Raw genomic sequence first — 14958 nt, 5'->3', positions numbered from 1 at the left:
GATCTGATAGCAGAGAAAATGCCTGTGACATTTACTGTGATGTGGAGGGCTGCAAAACCAGTAAAAATTCTTGCTTGGGGTTTTAAACCATCCTCTACTTGGAACTGGGATAGGACCACCACATAGTAGATTAAGTGGGGCAACTAGATAAGAAAAAAAATAATAAATACCTGTCCCATTATTTATGGGATGATACAAACTATTGAGTATACAGTTGTGCCCCTCCCCACAGCAGTTTCAAAACAACCAGTTATGAAAAATGTAATAGATCTAAAGTGATTCCTAAATTGTGTTTCCTAAAAGGGTTTGTACCACTTCCCTAGGTATTGTGATGCTAGCCTTTTATCTTTTCAGGTGGTCTCTGATGTAAGAAGAGGTTTCAGCTGTGGAGTAGGCAGCATAAGTCAGCCTCAAGCTGTGATTGCAGAGTCATTCCTTGGCAAAAAAATCTGTGCTTGCCCAAACAGGCAGCCTAGAGGTCACTCACACCCCTGGGTTGATGCTTATATTTTTCTGGTGACAGGATTGATCATGGAGTTCAATCAGCTCATCAAAAGCTGAATTTTGGTCCTTCAGCTGTCTTGCCACATATACACAGAGCCCTACACAAAAGGCCAGTGTGAACAAGCAGCTGTAAGTAGTGCCAGAAATGAGCTGCATCTTCCAGAAGTATCATCAGTTTATCAGGTTAAACCAAATTTGGCATCGTGGCTTCAGCCAAACACAAACTTGATTATCCTGACATCAAAGAAAAGAGGGTTCTTGGCTGTTGTTGTTGAAATGACCATATAATCTGGATTTGTTGGCTCTTCATGAAATTTGTTTTTCTCACAGAAGAATCTGACCAGCTCTCTCATAGCCAGACATCTGTGATGCTGCAGAGATTTTTTGCAAAACTTCTCTGCCCCGTTTATACCTGCTTACATTCCCAAGGAAACACCTTCCTGTTACAGGATCTCACACCAAACTGAAATAAAATATCTGGTAGCCAGCAGAAGGAAAGAAAGTGGAATATAGGCTTTTTCTACTTGCTACATTCCCAGTTCAAACTCAAGTGTGATTGATTTTAGTGGTAGTCTGTTAAAAACACCGTATGTCAAGTCATTGGTATTTCCTCTACTGTGTTATCTCTAGCACCTGGCTTATGATGTTACTGGAAAGCATGAACTTGCTTCTGGGTGCAAATGTAGGAGTTTTCACTAATAACAAGTGAACACCATCACTGGAATCATGCTCTACAACAAGCCTGCCCTTCCAAATTCCCATATGGCAAACGTTAGGTACAAATGAGTTTTCAGAAGGACCATGTGATGTGGTTTTCCACTTTTGATGGACAACCCTTTTATATTGCCAATCCATCATGTGAGGAGTGGAAGGAATCACAGAGGGTCCAAAACCAAAAACTGATCCAAAATATAGATGTAGTTTTTTATCCAGACTAGAACTTTGAGGCTGAAGGCTCCAAGTAATTCCTCTTGATATTAAATGCTGGATATTAAATGTTTGATTGGATTAATTAACCAGATAAAAGCATGCTAGAGCTCCCACTGACTTTTTCCTATACACTGTGAAAAGAGGCACCCAGCTGGGATGGCCACAACAGAAGTAGTTGGGAAAAGTGGCGGAGGACCAGAGGAGCGCAATTTTCTACTGGCATGGAAGTGTCCCCTGCATCCTTGTGTCATTTGCAGTGGCCACTGCTGCAGTGGCCATTTTGATGCGGGTTGCCCTTGTCCTGTGAACTCAGGTTACCAGTAGGTAGGATTACCCCTGCCTCACCAGCACTACTGATTTACAAATGACAGGAGCTATGCCGGGCTGCACTGTTTCGATCTGCTGGAACAAGAAGCAGGTTTGTACTGAACCGGAGCTGCTAATGAAGTGTGACTAGTTCCAGGCTGCTTTTGCTTGTGACCCTGTGAGTGCTTTGAGGGCTCCCAGTGAAAAACAAACTTCCTGCCGTTTACATACTGAGCCTGGAAACTGAAGAGAAAGGTTTCTCTCAGAAGCAAAGCTCTTGCAAAGACTTCATCTGTCTTGTACTGTTACTTTCATGTGTAATATTTTTAATACTACTATCACTTCATAGTTTACAAGATTTTAAATCAAGTGGGTCAGATGCTGTGCTGGGGCAGGCTGATACAGCTGACTCTTCAGAAAATCACTGTTAGCACTCACGAACAGCTGGATGTTATCAGAAGTCCAATAAGCAGGTCATCATCCCTTTACTTCACACTCTGAAATACTTACAGGTTTAAGAGCTGTAAGTATTTTCCCTCTTGGCAAGATATTTATTTCTCTTCAGCAGGTGTCCTTTAGTTCACATTATGTTTAGTTTGTTTTATGCACAAGTTCTAAGTATGGTGCTGGCATAAAATATCCTCGTGCTAACTGTGGTGTTCTGAAGAGCTGTACAAACATGTACTCAAATAAAAAGGACAAGAGTTCTGCATCCACTTGTATTCCTTCCCTTGGCTGCATCTTTGGGATATGCACACTGTGCCACATGATGTTAAATCCTGGATAAGGTTTGGGTAAGGTTCTTGAAAGTCACTGGAGTATTATTTAAAGGAAAACCCTCTTGTATGACTTTTTTTTCAAAAGCCAATCTGCAGACAAGGTTGGCTTTTATCAGTAAAAAAAAGACTTGTCTGTATTACTTTTATGAAGATTTTATGTAGATGAGCACTAAACCACAGATGCTTATAAACTCAAACTGTTTTTTGAAAAGCCGAGAAAACAAGCTGGGCAATGTTTAAGAGAGGGACTACCTAACATGGGATTTCATGATCAAATCAACACTGGCAGTAAAAGTTAAATCTCTCTAAATTAACCCTTAGTAAATGTAGTATTAGGCCCTAGAGACACACACAGAAGCTGTAAGATATGGAAATTCAGAAACGGGAATGACTTGTTGAATAAACATAAAGAATTCATGCCAAATTCATGCAGAAGTGTGTTTGCAGAAGACTGAATGTATTCCTGCAAACTTGCTATGAATGTTATTATAGCCTTGAGACAACAGAGAATAACAGTAGAGCTGATGTATATGGCTAATTCATGAGTGGCACATGTGCACCATGAATGGAACCACAAGCCAGCACTCCCTGTAAAAGTGCTGCTGCCTTCAGTGGGGTCAGATTTTTCAAGCATTACTCTGAGCTTTATGACATGCCCTGCAAATCTTTAGGCACACATTTACAATTAATTCTTTTAATAATGGCTCTGGTCCATCAGCAACTTCTCCGGGCATCTCTGGGTCTGAGCCTGCCTCAGTAAAGAATCACCATGCTCATGGCTTCTCTGAATTTTAACACCCATCCTGTGCTGTGGGCAAGGGTTGGTTGGTTGTAAGACAACCTGAATCACTAATTCTTGTGGAGCGACTGTTGACCATAGCAAGAGGACCATGGCCCTTGCCTGTACCTCACTGTACAAACAGGCTTTCTGGATTTCACTGACCGTCCATGTAATACTGCTAAAAGGGACAAGCAACCCATGGGGATAGATGTCACAACTCAGCACAAAGTCAGCCTGATGATTTCACAGCGTGACAATTACATGGAAGAGCTTCTGCCACTGGCTCTGTTTTTTTAAAAAGCCTGGGCAATTCTTAGACTAACTTCCTGAAGTGCTGAGCAAATCCAGCATGCTCAAGATTTCACTCTACTCAACTGACTTCAGGGACCTCTGCTGTCTCTTTATAGCTCTGCAGAGTAAAGAATTTGGGTGATTAAACTTTGTGCCCTGAGTTATATACTGATCTCCTGTGGCCATCAGGATGGAATTTCAGTATCAGGCAGATGAACTAATATTTTTCCCCCGACTTTTTGCTTCAAATACCACCTGTTGGTTGCTGCCAACAGCAGGATCGTGGACCAGATGGATCTGTGGTACAATCCATGTGCAATTCCTGAGTTGTGGCAAGCCAAAAATGATGTCAGTCTTGACTTTTGTGTAACCAAATTGAAGACCAAGTAACAGAAAATAAATAGCAAGCACAGAAGACAAGAAAAGAAGCCAAATAAAGAGACAATTAATCAAGTCAATTAATTCCTCCACGATTAAGTAGAAAAAACTTGGATGTATACAGTGCAGTAGGGGGGTGAATGTTACGGAGATCTTTAAGTAATATATTTGATTCTTACTCACAAATGCTGATAGGAAAAAATTCAGTTAACTTGAACCAAACAGTCATGTGAGCAGAAGAATTACAAGAAGCAGTGTTAAACAGCTGGGAACAGGTGCCTAGGGAGATCTGCAGGGGAAGGTAAGTAGAGCCAGACTTAATATCTTTATTATTAATGACCTGGAATAGGGAGCATAAACAGTATGTTAATGAAATCTACAGATGGTAACAATGGGAACTGCTGCAGCTCCAATGAAGACAAAGAAACAGCAGGAGACATCTCAGACATTAAAATGCAGGTCACAAAAGAAACAAGACCGTGTATGGACAGAGCAGAAATCAATTGCACTGTAACTCTTTAGGGGTAGAAAAGAAGTTGGGGAGCAGGAAATCTGTGAGACACACTGAAGCAGGGCAGGCATCCTGATGCAAATTTCAAATAGTCAAATTCATGCTCTGAGGGGTGCCCCATCAGAGTGTACAAGACAGGCTGCCCAAGTTGAAGTCATTTCTGGGCAGCCACTACGGGAGCTCTGGTGATTCAGAAGGCAGTTCAGGAGATGGCAATGAATTAGTGAAGAGGAGCAGTTCATGAGGAAAGATTAAACAAAAGAAATGTAAGTAAGCTTATCAAGAAAGCTGTGTTACAGAAGAGAGTTGTATACAGAAGAGAGTTTTTCACATTAATACCCCAGCCATAGAGAAGAAATTGTTAGATCATATAAGAGGAATTAGTTAACGATTGACAAGACATATGGCACATTACTTGCAACCTTTAATGGAGGGTGGGGTAGGGCTGCTTCCTAGCTAACAGGGTGAACACCACAGATCAGACCAGATCTTCATAATGCTGTTACCCTGCTTCAAAATCTATGAAAGAGCAGGTTGTAATAGCAAATGCACCTTACTGCTCATAACGAGCAATTTTTTACTTTACATTTCTGTTGCACATATTACAATGTATGTCTGTTTCTGTCTCACTGCACAGTAATGCTACAGGAAAAATGCAATCAAGAAAAAATGGTAAATTAACTCTGCTAACTAGGCAACGTACTCAGGCCTCTTCATCTCAGAGAAACAATTTTCTCCCTAAAAAATAATTTTAGATTTTGCCTTTAACAGTGTAATTTATTTTATTTCTTTTCATCAGGTTACATGTATGCCAATGGCTAGTTGTCTGTTGGAAAACATTTTGATGGAAAGTACAGTGGATTTACTGTTTCTTAATAAACATTTTGTAAGCCAGGCCCCAAATAGCAGTTGGTTCTCTGTTGAGAAGTAAAAGCCTACACAAAGCTCCAACTGAAAATAAATACCTGCCCAACAAGATGTGACCATGGAAGGCACTATTTTCAGACCAGAGGAACAATTTACTGATAGCACCAGTATTTGTCAAAACCAGCGTAAAAGACACCTGAGCCTCATGGTGGGTGTTCTGTTCATCACACTTACTTTTTGCACACTTAGGTAGCTTAAAACATCCTCTGTCTGCTTTCAGAAAATGCATTACTAAAAATACTATTTCTAAAAATACTTTTGTTTATGAAAGGCTTACTGAGCAAATGAACCACTTTTTTCCTCAGTAGGATTACTTCTAAACTACAAGTGGGCAAAACCATGCCACAAAATAAATGTTTATTGGAGATCACTAACAAGGAGATATTCAAGTTTGCTGAATACAGGGTCACTGACATCAAGGTATATACAAAGGATAACATGCACAAAGCAGAAAGAAAGTCAGTTGCTTTTAAGTCTGTGCATATGTTAGCTTCCTGTGTCTGTAGTGCCTTTACAGAAATCTGAAAAAAAAAAAAAACAACCAAATCCTGTCAGACTTTTTCAGACAAAACTACCAAGAGACCTGATAGTGAGAATGTGATGATATCCTGGGTTTAGTGTTCTAGATCAGTGTTTCCAAGTTTTTCCAAAGTTCCCTTTAGACGTGCAGACCATCTTGTGTGTATTAACCAGCCTAATAACAACTTACTTTAGTTATTTTTATGCCCCCTTAAAAATTGTCTATCAGCTACTGTTCCACCTCAGGGAGAGGGTTTACAAAGCCTAGGTTGAAAACACAGACGTAGAAAACTGCAGTACTCATTCCTTGCCTATGCTGCTACAGCAAACAGGACAGCAAGCCCTTGAGAGTGTTTGCAGTGGTTTAAGTGCCAAGAACACACACTGGACTCGTTTACATTTTAGAAACCAGCAGTGTCTGGAGTCACCTCTCAGGGAAAGAAAGCTTCTGGGCCCCTTTTGGGGATGCTACAATAGTCAGGAGAGTTTTTTTTTTTTGTTATGATCCTTTCATGGGAGTCCTCTAAGAGAACTTCACATATGAAGATTGGCCAAAGTGACTTTTTGAGGGGTGGTCTGTGCTTCTGGGTGGGTGAATATGTGTGTGAGCTCCATCTCTCACCCCGTTCCACCTCATTAATTTTTCACTTATCGTTTTGCCCACTAGCCTTGTCCGTCGCACAAGCTGCTTTTATATATTAACCTTATCTCTGCCTATTTAAACATCTGCTTTAACACCTTTCCTTCAGCCATCCCTCAGCGCTGGCGCCTCCCGCACCAGTCTCAGGGCTGCGCGGGGAAAAGCGCTGAGAGCACCGGGCAGGAGCGGCACGGAAGGTCCTCATACAGGGGGATCAGCTGTCCTCAACCCTCCGGGACCCTGGCACCGCTTCGGACCCCTCACCCTCTTCCCCGGCTGCCCAGAGTCACCTGTAGGCCCACGGAGAGGCGCTGCGCAGGTTGACGGGGAGCCGGAACCTCTTGTCGCCGGCCGGCCGGCCACCGGTTGGGCAGCTGGCGTTGTGATGGCGGCCCGGCGGCTCGGGCTGCAGGGTGTGGTGGAAGGCGCTGAGCATGCCCGCCGCCAGCCGCCCGTACAGCTGTTCCAGCAGCTCCTCGGGTCGCTCGCCGCAGGTCCGGGTCCGCGCCGGCCGCTTGGGCGCCTTGGCGGGCTCCGTGCGGAGCGGGAGCAGCGCCGCGCACAGCAGCGCCGCCAGCACCTGCAACGACGCCGCCGTCAGCGGGGCTGGGGCCGGGCGCACGCCCCTCCACCCGCCGCGCCCCGAAGCCCCTGTCCCGGGCGATGGACCACTGCCCCCGTCCTGCCCTGCCCAGTGCCAGGCCCGCAGCCCCTTACCCTGCCTCGTTGCATGGCCGTCGGACTGTGCGAGGAAGCCGAGGAGAGCAGCGGGCTGCGGAGCTGCGCCGTGCCACTGACTCTCTCGGCGGAGGAGCTGTTGGAAAAATGCCCCGCTCCTCACTGCATCTCCCCTGGCCTCGCATGCCAGGAACATTTTAGGCGCTCACGGAGGGGGCGAGCGCTCAGCTCCGGGACCTGGCCGGTTCCGTACTCGGTACGGCCCCCGCTGCCCCCGGCTGCCGGGAACAGCCCCACAAGCACAGGAGGGCTCGACCAGCGGCTGTCCTGCCCCGGGGTGCGGCCGCAGCTGTCTCGTGGAGCGCTCCGTCCGACTCTCCTGCAGCCCTAAGAGGGGTACTCGACGCGCCCCATGCCCTCCCCTGCTCTGTGAGGAGCCGAGTGCTCCCTTCCACGACGACAATGGCATGGAGATGAGCTGGACTCTCCTCAGGCCCATAAAGCCCCTGAGCCTCGAGTGGGACCCACTGGGCCAGGACACAAGACTCAAGCAGAGCCAGGATGCTCTTGGCCCAGTTAGAGCCAACGTGTCAAAGCTGAGGGAAAATGTGAGGATTTACACCTGAAAATAGCACAACTCTGGCTATGTAACTGCAGCAGAGTAGTTAACTGCTGCAGTCCAAACTCCTTCAGTCACTTTGGAGCAATTGGCATCCTCCCTTGTAGGAGTTCAGTATCTCCAATGTGCCCAGCTCCAGGTAGCATATCCTGGAGCTGGTGAACATGAGGCAGCTCTGAGCTGTCTCTAAGAGGCCTCATCCACACGTTCTTCCTGTTGAGGTGGATTAAATCAGACATCCACTGCAACATGACTCCTGCTGACTAGAAAGGAAGCCTACTTAAGAAAGTGAGAAACTTGCATCACACATCTCTAGACAAGATTGAGAGGATTCTCACCTTCATCCATTCTGTGGTGGTTTACCAGTACTTTTAACAGACCCAGAATGCCATATAATCAGGTCTCTGGCACAACCCACAAAAATCAGCGTCTCTGATATTCTGTGTCATAAAAGATGTGGCCCACTGGAATGTTTTGCACTAAAAACAGCCTTTAGAATTTGTCACTCGGATATTTGGCGCACAATGATTAAGCCTCTATTGAGGCATTTAATATAAGAACAGTTAAATATGAAAATACTAATCAGGAATAAGGGAAAACAAGGAGTGTGAAACCTCAGCTTTGATACCACATAAATACAGGACATCCACTTCACTGACCAGGCTGGAACTGGAACAGAATGACCAGGCATTCTTAGTGAGATGAAGTAACTTGATTTCATGGCTTCTGAAATGTTGTTGAGTTGAAGTGTAATTGATTTTCAGTGGGTTTGATACCTTATTGTGCTGGGTTTGGCCACAGCACTTACTCATCACTGGTACCTTAACCTTAAACTGTATGGGATTTGAATCAAGTTTTGACTCTCAGGAAGGACTTTATTTCAAACTGAATTCAAAACTCCTTTGCAGTCATCAGGTGACAGCCTGGGGCAATGAAGCTGTCCAGTGTAACCCCATGAGCTCTACACTGTGCCTGGCCTTGTGCTACTTCAGTACCTTTGAGTGATACGTACGGCAACATGACTTTATTTATCATGACAGATCTTTTTTGCATTACTCTTCCTGTGATAAACCATCTTTTCTCAATGCCATGAAGTGGCATGAGGGTGTCACACTTGGCTTTGCAAAACATGAGTTCTATACACTTCTTTTATATGCATTGACATTCCTGGGAGAGGTCTGCCTTGAAAAATCAGATCAGAAGGAACAACAGCACAGATACTAAGTTACCACCAATTTTAAGGCTTTGAGTCTCATCTGGACAGTATAGATTCAAATAATAAGGGCAGTCATGGAAGGGGAGCAAATGAGATGCCATTACATGGTAAGTGGAAGAGTGCCATGTTGGTTATCTACCCCAGAGACCTCTGAATCATAAGAAATTCACTTACTTCAGCAAAACTTAGGTTATTCCATGGCTTTGAGGAATTGCAAAGATACTATTAATGTACCGGTATCGTTGCCATTGACTTGGATGTACAATTATTCAATTTTCTCAGAATTTGAGGATGTTTAAGATATCTAGATAATTAAATATTGGAAGAAAACTTTTGTAATAGAAAGTGGTGTGGGAACCCAAGGGAGTAGTTAATGGAATGTTTAGCTGGTCCTCACATCTCTATGGGAGCCTGCAGGCTGGTAAATGTTGTTGTACCTCAGAACCGTGTGAGAAAGGATGGGAGTTGGAGATAATGAAATGCTGTATCTTTGAAGCAGATGAGAAAAGCAGTTGGGGAAAACCCCATCTGTTAGAATAAAACAAAACAGTGGGCTCAAGGATTGGTAGGATGTGGGAGTGAAGTGAAGCATGTATAAACCTCTCAATAAATAGCTACTGGTTCCACAGATCATGGCCATTCTGGCCCACTTGTGGCAGTGGTTGCCTCCTTGCAAACTGGTCTGTCAGTTTGTGTTTGGTTCTCCATGCAGCAGACAGTCCTGATGCAATATACAATAACGTTTCGATCAATAAATTCAGAACAGCAGCCATATGCACCTTTACCACTGTGAACCACCAAAAAGAGCCTGGCCCCCTCCACTTGACACCCACCCCTCAGATATTTATAGACATTGATCAGATCCCCTCTCAGTCTTCTCTTCTCAAGACTAAACAGCCCCAGGGATCTCAGTCTCTCTTCATAGGGGAGATGCTCAAGTCCCCTAATCATCCTCATGGCTCTCCGTTGGATTCTCTCCAGCAGGTCTCTGTCTCTCTTGAACTGGGGAGCCCAAAACTGGACACAGTATTCCAGGTGTGGTCTCACCAGGGCAGAGTAGAGAGGTAGAAGAACTTCCCTAGACCTGCTGGACACACCTTTCTTGATACATCCCAGGATCCCATTGGCTGTCTTGGTCACAAGAGCACATTGTTGTTCCATGGAGAACTTGCTGTCCACCAGCACTCCAAGGCCTTTCTCTGTGGAGCTGCTTTCCAGCAGGGCAGTCCCTAACCTGTACTGGTGCCTATTGTTATTTCTCCCTAGATGCAGGACCTTGCACTTGTCCTTATGTGTCCATATATGCCTTTAAGATCAAGAACAATCAAAGCTTAGGACAATTTCTTACAGTCTCACACTACACTTGCAAAGAAACCAAGAAGAGAAACAGTCCTTTGTCATAAGGATCACATGACTATTTCTCCTTCGTACAGCTTTCAATTCCCATGTTACTCTAGCTTTCTAATAAAACCAAAGAGTTATGCTATCTCTAGTGAAGGATGTTCAGGGTGAAACATGAAACATGAATGCTTTGACATTGTGGAGTTAGGCTTGTTTAGAAATAAATAAAATACTGCCCATGTAATCATTTATGCTGCTAAGATACTCATTACTGGGTTAACCAGCTAGGGTGTCCACAACCTATGTTCTACAAGGCTATTCTCGAAGGACTTTCCTCCCCAGCACACTTTTGAAGCAGTAATAGACAAAGAAGACTCTGGAGGAAATTAATAAGATGAATGTCTGTTTCAAGGGATGGAATTACTGTGATTACTTTCCACCTTTTCTAGAGCTGAAGTCTGTTTTGCACAGCCAAACCTGACTAAATGTTTCTGCTTGAATTTCTAGGATGAAGGTAGAATTATTTAGCTTGTGCTTTCTGATCCTGTGGGTTTTGATACCTGTTACAGGACTGAGTGCATCCTACATGGCAGCAGAGAATACAACTCACATTGCACCTGACCTAAACACCAACCAGGCCATGTCCAGGACAGGGGCAGGGTTGTGGCATCAACATAGCACAATGATCATGTATAACCCAGCTAACTACTTCAGACACAGCATTCCATTGTCATGGCCATGCTTCGAGACCTCAGCTGCCTGAATCATGCAAGTCTGTTCACCTACCAATGTACCAAGGCCCTCTAAAGCGTGCTAACATAGCACTTTGGACATGCACACAGCTTCTTTCCCCTGAGCAGATTCCAGTTATATTAGCCCCCATCAGGGATCACTCTCCAGCCACAGCAGAATGCATTCCAGGTGGGATGTCACATCTTGTGTTCCCTCACACAGCAGAAGAAGGATGCTGCACCTAATCATGAAGAATGATTCCTGGCCCAGGCTAACTTTTAGGTCACTCAAGGGAATTGGCTGGGAAATTGCTGATTGTCACAGGCCAAAACTGTACTGTGTGCTCCTGGTCTTACAGTATAGATGGTTATACATCAGCTCCTCTGTTCTGGGCCTGCAATGACAGTGTTGCAATTCTAGTAGAGATATAGCTGTAGTTAACATCGTTTTGAAGACTAACCTGGGCTAAATAATTTTGACTGACAACAGGCCTTACTATGGAATTTCAGTGTTGGAGCTGGAGCACATGGCTTTCTGTCAGTTCAGAACAAGATCAACTGTACTTGCAAAATAACATGCAAATACATCATAAGCCGGAGCATGATATAATCAGAACCTCATGCTATAAGAAACAGCATGTTCCAGAAGTTCCTGGGAGTTTGTGCAGGAGAGGAACAAAATGACAATTCTGTTTGTAAAACACAGAATTTTACATAATGTACAGTTAAGCATCTGGTCAAACCAAAAGAAGAAACTGCTGCTGATCAAAATCTGACATTCATAAGAGTGTTTCCACAGACTAAATTGTGAATCCTATCCCCAAATTATTAGTAACTCATACCACTTTATTGCGGACACGCCTACACAACCGCAATGTTTGATAAAATGCTCTACTCTTCTACACTGTTCCAAGACCACGATGGTATCTTGTCTGTCTTCTCCTTTGCACCGTTTCACAGGTTCATCTGTGTTCCCTGCCATGGTCCCAGATACTTTCTCCCACTGTGATTAGTCACATACCTCATTACACTGCACTGATTGAAGCCATAGATATGGTAGCACTGAAGAGCATGCAAGAGAAAGCTGGATCCCAACTGTGACCATAAGGTTAAATCATCTGCCCGAGCCCTTTTCTGAGAATTGTTAAATTTGACTGACTTTCCATCTCTCCTCCTTTGTCTTTCTGACCTTCACTGGAAATATTAAAAATATACATTGTTGTATTGAACGTCAGTGGTAAAGTCTGCAGGGAAGCTGCGGATTTACCAGGAATGAAGGAGGCAACACATTTCTGTATTGTCATTGTAAAAAGACACAAAGGTTTATTCAGCTGAGTTAGAGTCAAAAAGCTGAAGACTGCTCTGTTTTGGCATGCTAGCATTGCAGCGTGGTATCCAAGTTCTTTAGCCATCCATTCTGTACTTTTCCGTCCCTACCTGCAGCAGATGAGGTCATTTTTTTCCTTTCTCTCTTGCTGCTAAGAGAGAACTGCAGCACAGGAAAGACTTGCAGAAATAAACCAGGCAGCATCCACTTCCTTCTCACACACTTTTCCATCCTGTAGAAGGCTCAGGACCCAGAGCTTACAGTGTTTTTTCTTCTTTGATGAGCTCCTCAGGATGTTCCATAAACCACATTGAATGCGTTCTGCTCATACCCCCTGGCAGAAGCTGGAGCATTCCTAGACCAACTGCAGCAGCAGTATCATGGGAACCACACAAAGCAGTTCACTAATGGTCCCATAAACCTATAGGACTACATTCCTACAACTGTGCCATTACACAAGTATTTCTGACCACTTGTAAAGACATGTGATCAGGCAGATGCTTGTAAAACTTGAAAATAATATTACATGAAGACACAAAGAGAACTTTCCAGCATCACTAGCTGTGAAACAGTCTGAGCACCAACACGGAGAATAAGCATTGGAAATTTTAGATAGAATCCTTGCATTTCACAGTGTAATAACTAAAGTCTAACTATTAAACCAAATTCACACCAATGTTTTAAACACAAGTCTCTGCCACCCACTGTACTACTTTTGTGAGTATTTATTAGGAAATTCTGAACAGCTGACATATAACTTTTCAGAGACAAAAACACTAACTAGGAACTACACATTCCTATCAATAACATGTCTCAGTGACTTCAGATCAAACTTGTTTAATTCATAAGCAAAATTATTTCTGTAACTAACATATTTGCACCTACTCGACCCAGCCTGTAGAAAGCTACTTCTGTGCAGTTCTTGCCACAACCCCCAATATCAGATTTAAAACCTGAAATCTAATTAACAAAGCTGAACAAACTAAACTCTGCCCACTGACTATTTGAAACAAACCCCCTCCAACCAGCCAGAACAAAACCTCTCATCTTTGCAACTGCAAAAATATCTAGGAGATTAGCAAGAGATGCAAAATGTCCCTAGTTCAGCTAAGCAAGGACAGAAGTTAAGATGCCTTCTGCAGTATCAGTGTTAAGGGTTTTACTGAATTTACTTAATGATGACCAAGCTGTGTTGGACATTTTCAGAAAGTAAGTTCACAGGCCTTAAACCTGGCATTGGATGAAGGCTATGGGACTTCCAAAATTACAAGATTGTTTTGATGTATTTTGCATTGAAGGGTGAAATTTTAGAGGCTGCTGTGTCTCCTATTATCATTGGATGTATCTATAGAAGAAAAACCTTTATGCATTTGAAATATATTCTATGAGTTTTAATTCTCATGTAATTTTTATGCACGAGTAAAATAACCTCAGTTTTTGTTGTTTTGTTTTTATTTTAAATTGATTACAGAAGACACTGCTACTTGAAATCAATGTTTTTAATATAAGATACCATATATCCAAAGTATTTCACAAATATTTTATCAAAATGGATTAAAGTTCTTCTGCTAAAACTTTTCAAAAGATAAAAAATTCTGAGTAGACGATGTGCTATTCTGGAAGCAAATCCTCTCCTAGTTCTTCATCAGCAAAGTCATCTTCCTCAGCTCTTTTTCTTGCTGCAGTTTTTGGTCTTTCTGCTTGTGGGCCAAGTGGATCTACGTAGGAGGCATCTAGGGTTTAAATAAATGCATTTGAAACAGTTACCAGCAAGTAATTTTAGTTTTGTTTCAAACAGAGTCAGACGTGAGAGCGGGTTTTAGCATTACATATCTGTAAGGTGTCTTTGGAATGCAGACCAGAGTATATGGACAGTGTAAAAGAACAAGATACCACATTCAGGAACTAAGGCATAGCACAAGAGCAAAATACCTGAGTGCTAGGGAGAGAAGCTTGCTTTCTTTGAAGAATAAATTTCTCTTTAATTTATTACAGTTACTAAGTGAGAAAAAGACTTTGGAAAAGAGTTAGTTAAAGGATGGGCATTTTAAAAGTACCACATTCCACATGGATTTGGGTTTTCACGCACCTTTGAAAGTTCAGTCTTAGTGAACTTAAAACAGCAGAACCACAAGAATTGACTGAAGTATGTAGCCCACAGGTATCCAAAGTTATAAACATTTACATGGACCATATTTCTTAATCACAGAATTGTCAGGGTGGGAAGGGACCCGGATCCCAATGATTGTCTAGTTCCAACCTCCCTGCCATGGGCAGGGACACCCTCCAATAGATCAGGTTGCCTAAGGCCACATCCAGCCTGGCCTTATAAACATCCAGGGATGGGGCCTCAACCACCTCCCTGGGCAACCTGCTCCAGCGTCTCACCACCTTCATGTTGAAGAACTTCCTGATAGCTAATCTAAATCTTCCCTCCTCTAGCTTGGATTCATTCCCCCTAGTCCTATCACTACCTGACA

The 14958-nt window shown here is 43.3% G+C and overlaps 1 protein-coding gene across 5 annotated transcripts in view; it reads right to left on the bottom strand.

Annotated features, from left to right (window-relative positions):
• Positions 1 to 14085: 14085 nt before the first annotated feature.
• The window catches only part of IFT88 (intraflagellar transport 88), a 53602-nt gene continuing 52729 nt past the window's right edge, over positions 14086 to 14958 (bottom strand). For all 5 annotated transcript variants that reach the window (XM_054400291.1, XM_054400282.1, XM_054400307.1 and 2 more), the window contains one exon: positions 14086 to 14211. In XM_054400291.1, coding sequence (XP_054256266.1) covers positions 14090 to 14211 — 122 coding nt within the window. In that variant the 3' untranslated portion in view covers positions 14086 to 14089. The remainder of the gene's footprint in view (positions 14212 to 14958) is intronic.

The sequence above is a fragment of the Indicator indicator genome, chromosome 1, assembly GCF_027791375.1.
Source record: "Indicator indicator isolate 239-I01 chromosome 1, UM_Iind_1.1, whole genome shotgun sequence".
Classification (NCBI taxonomy): domain Eukaryota; kingdom Metazoa; phylum Chordata; class Aves; order Piciformes; family Indicatoridae; genus Indicator; species Indicator indicator.
The sequence above is the reverse complement of the archived record's forward strand: the minus strand, read 5'-3'. Positions and strand labels throughout refer to the sequence as shown.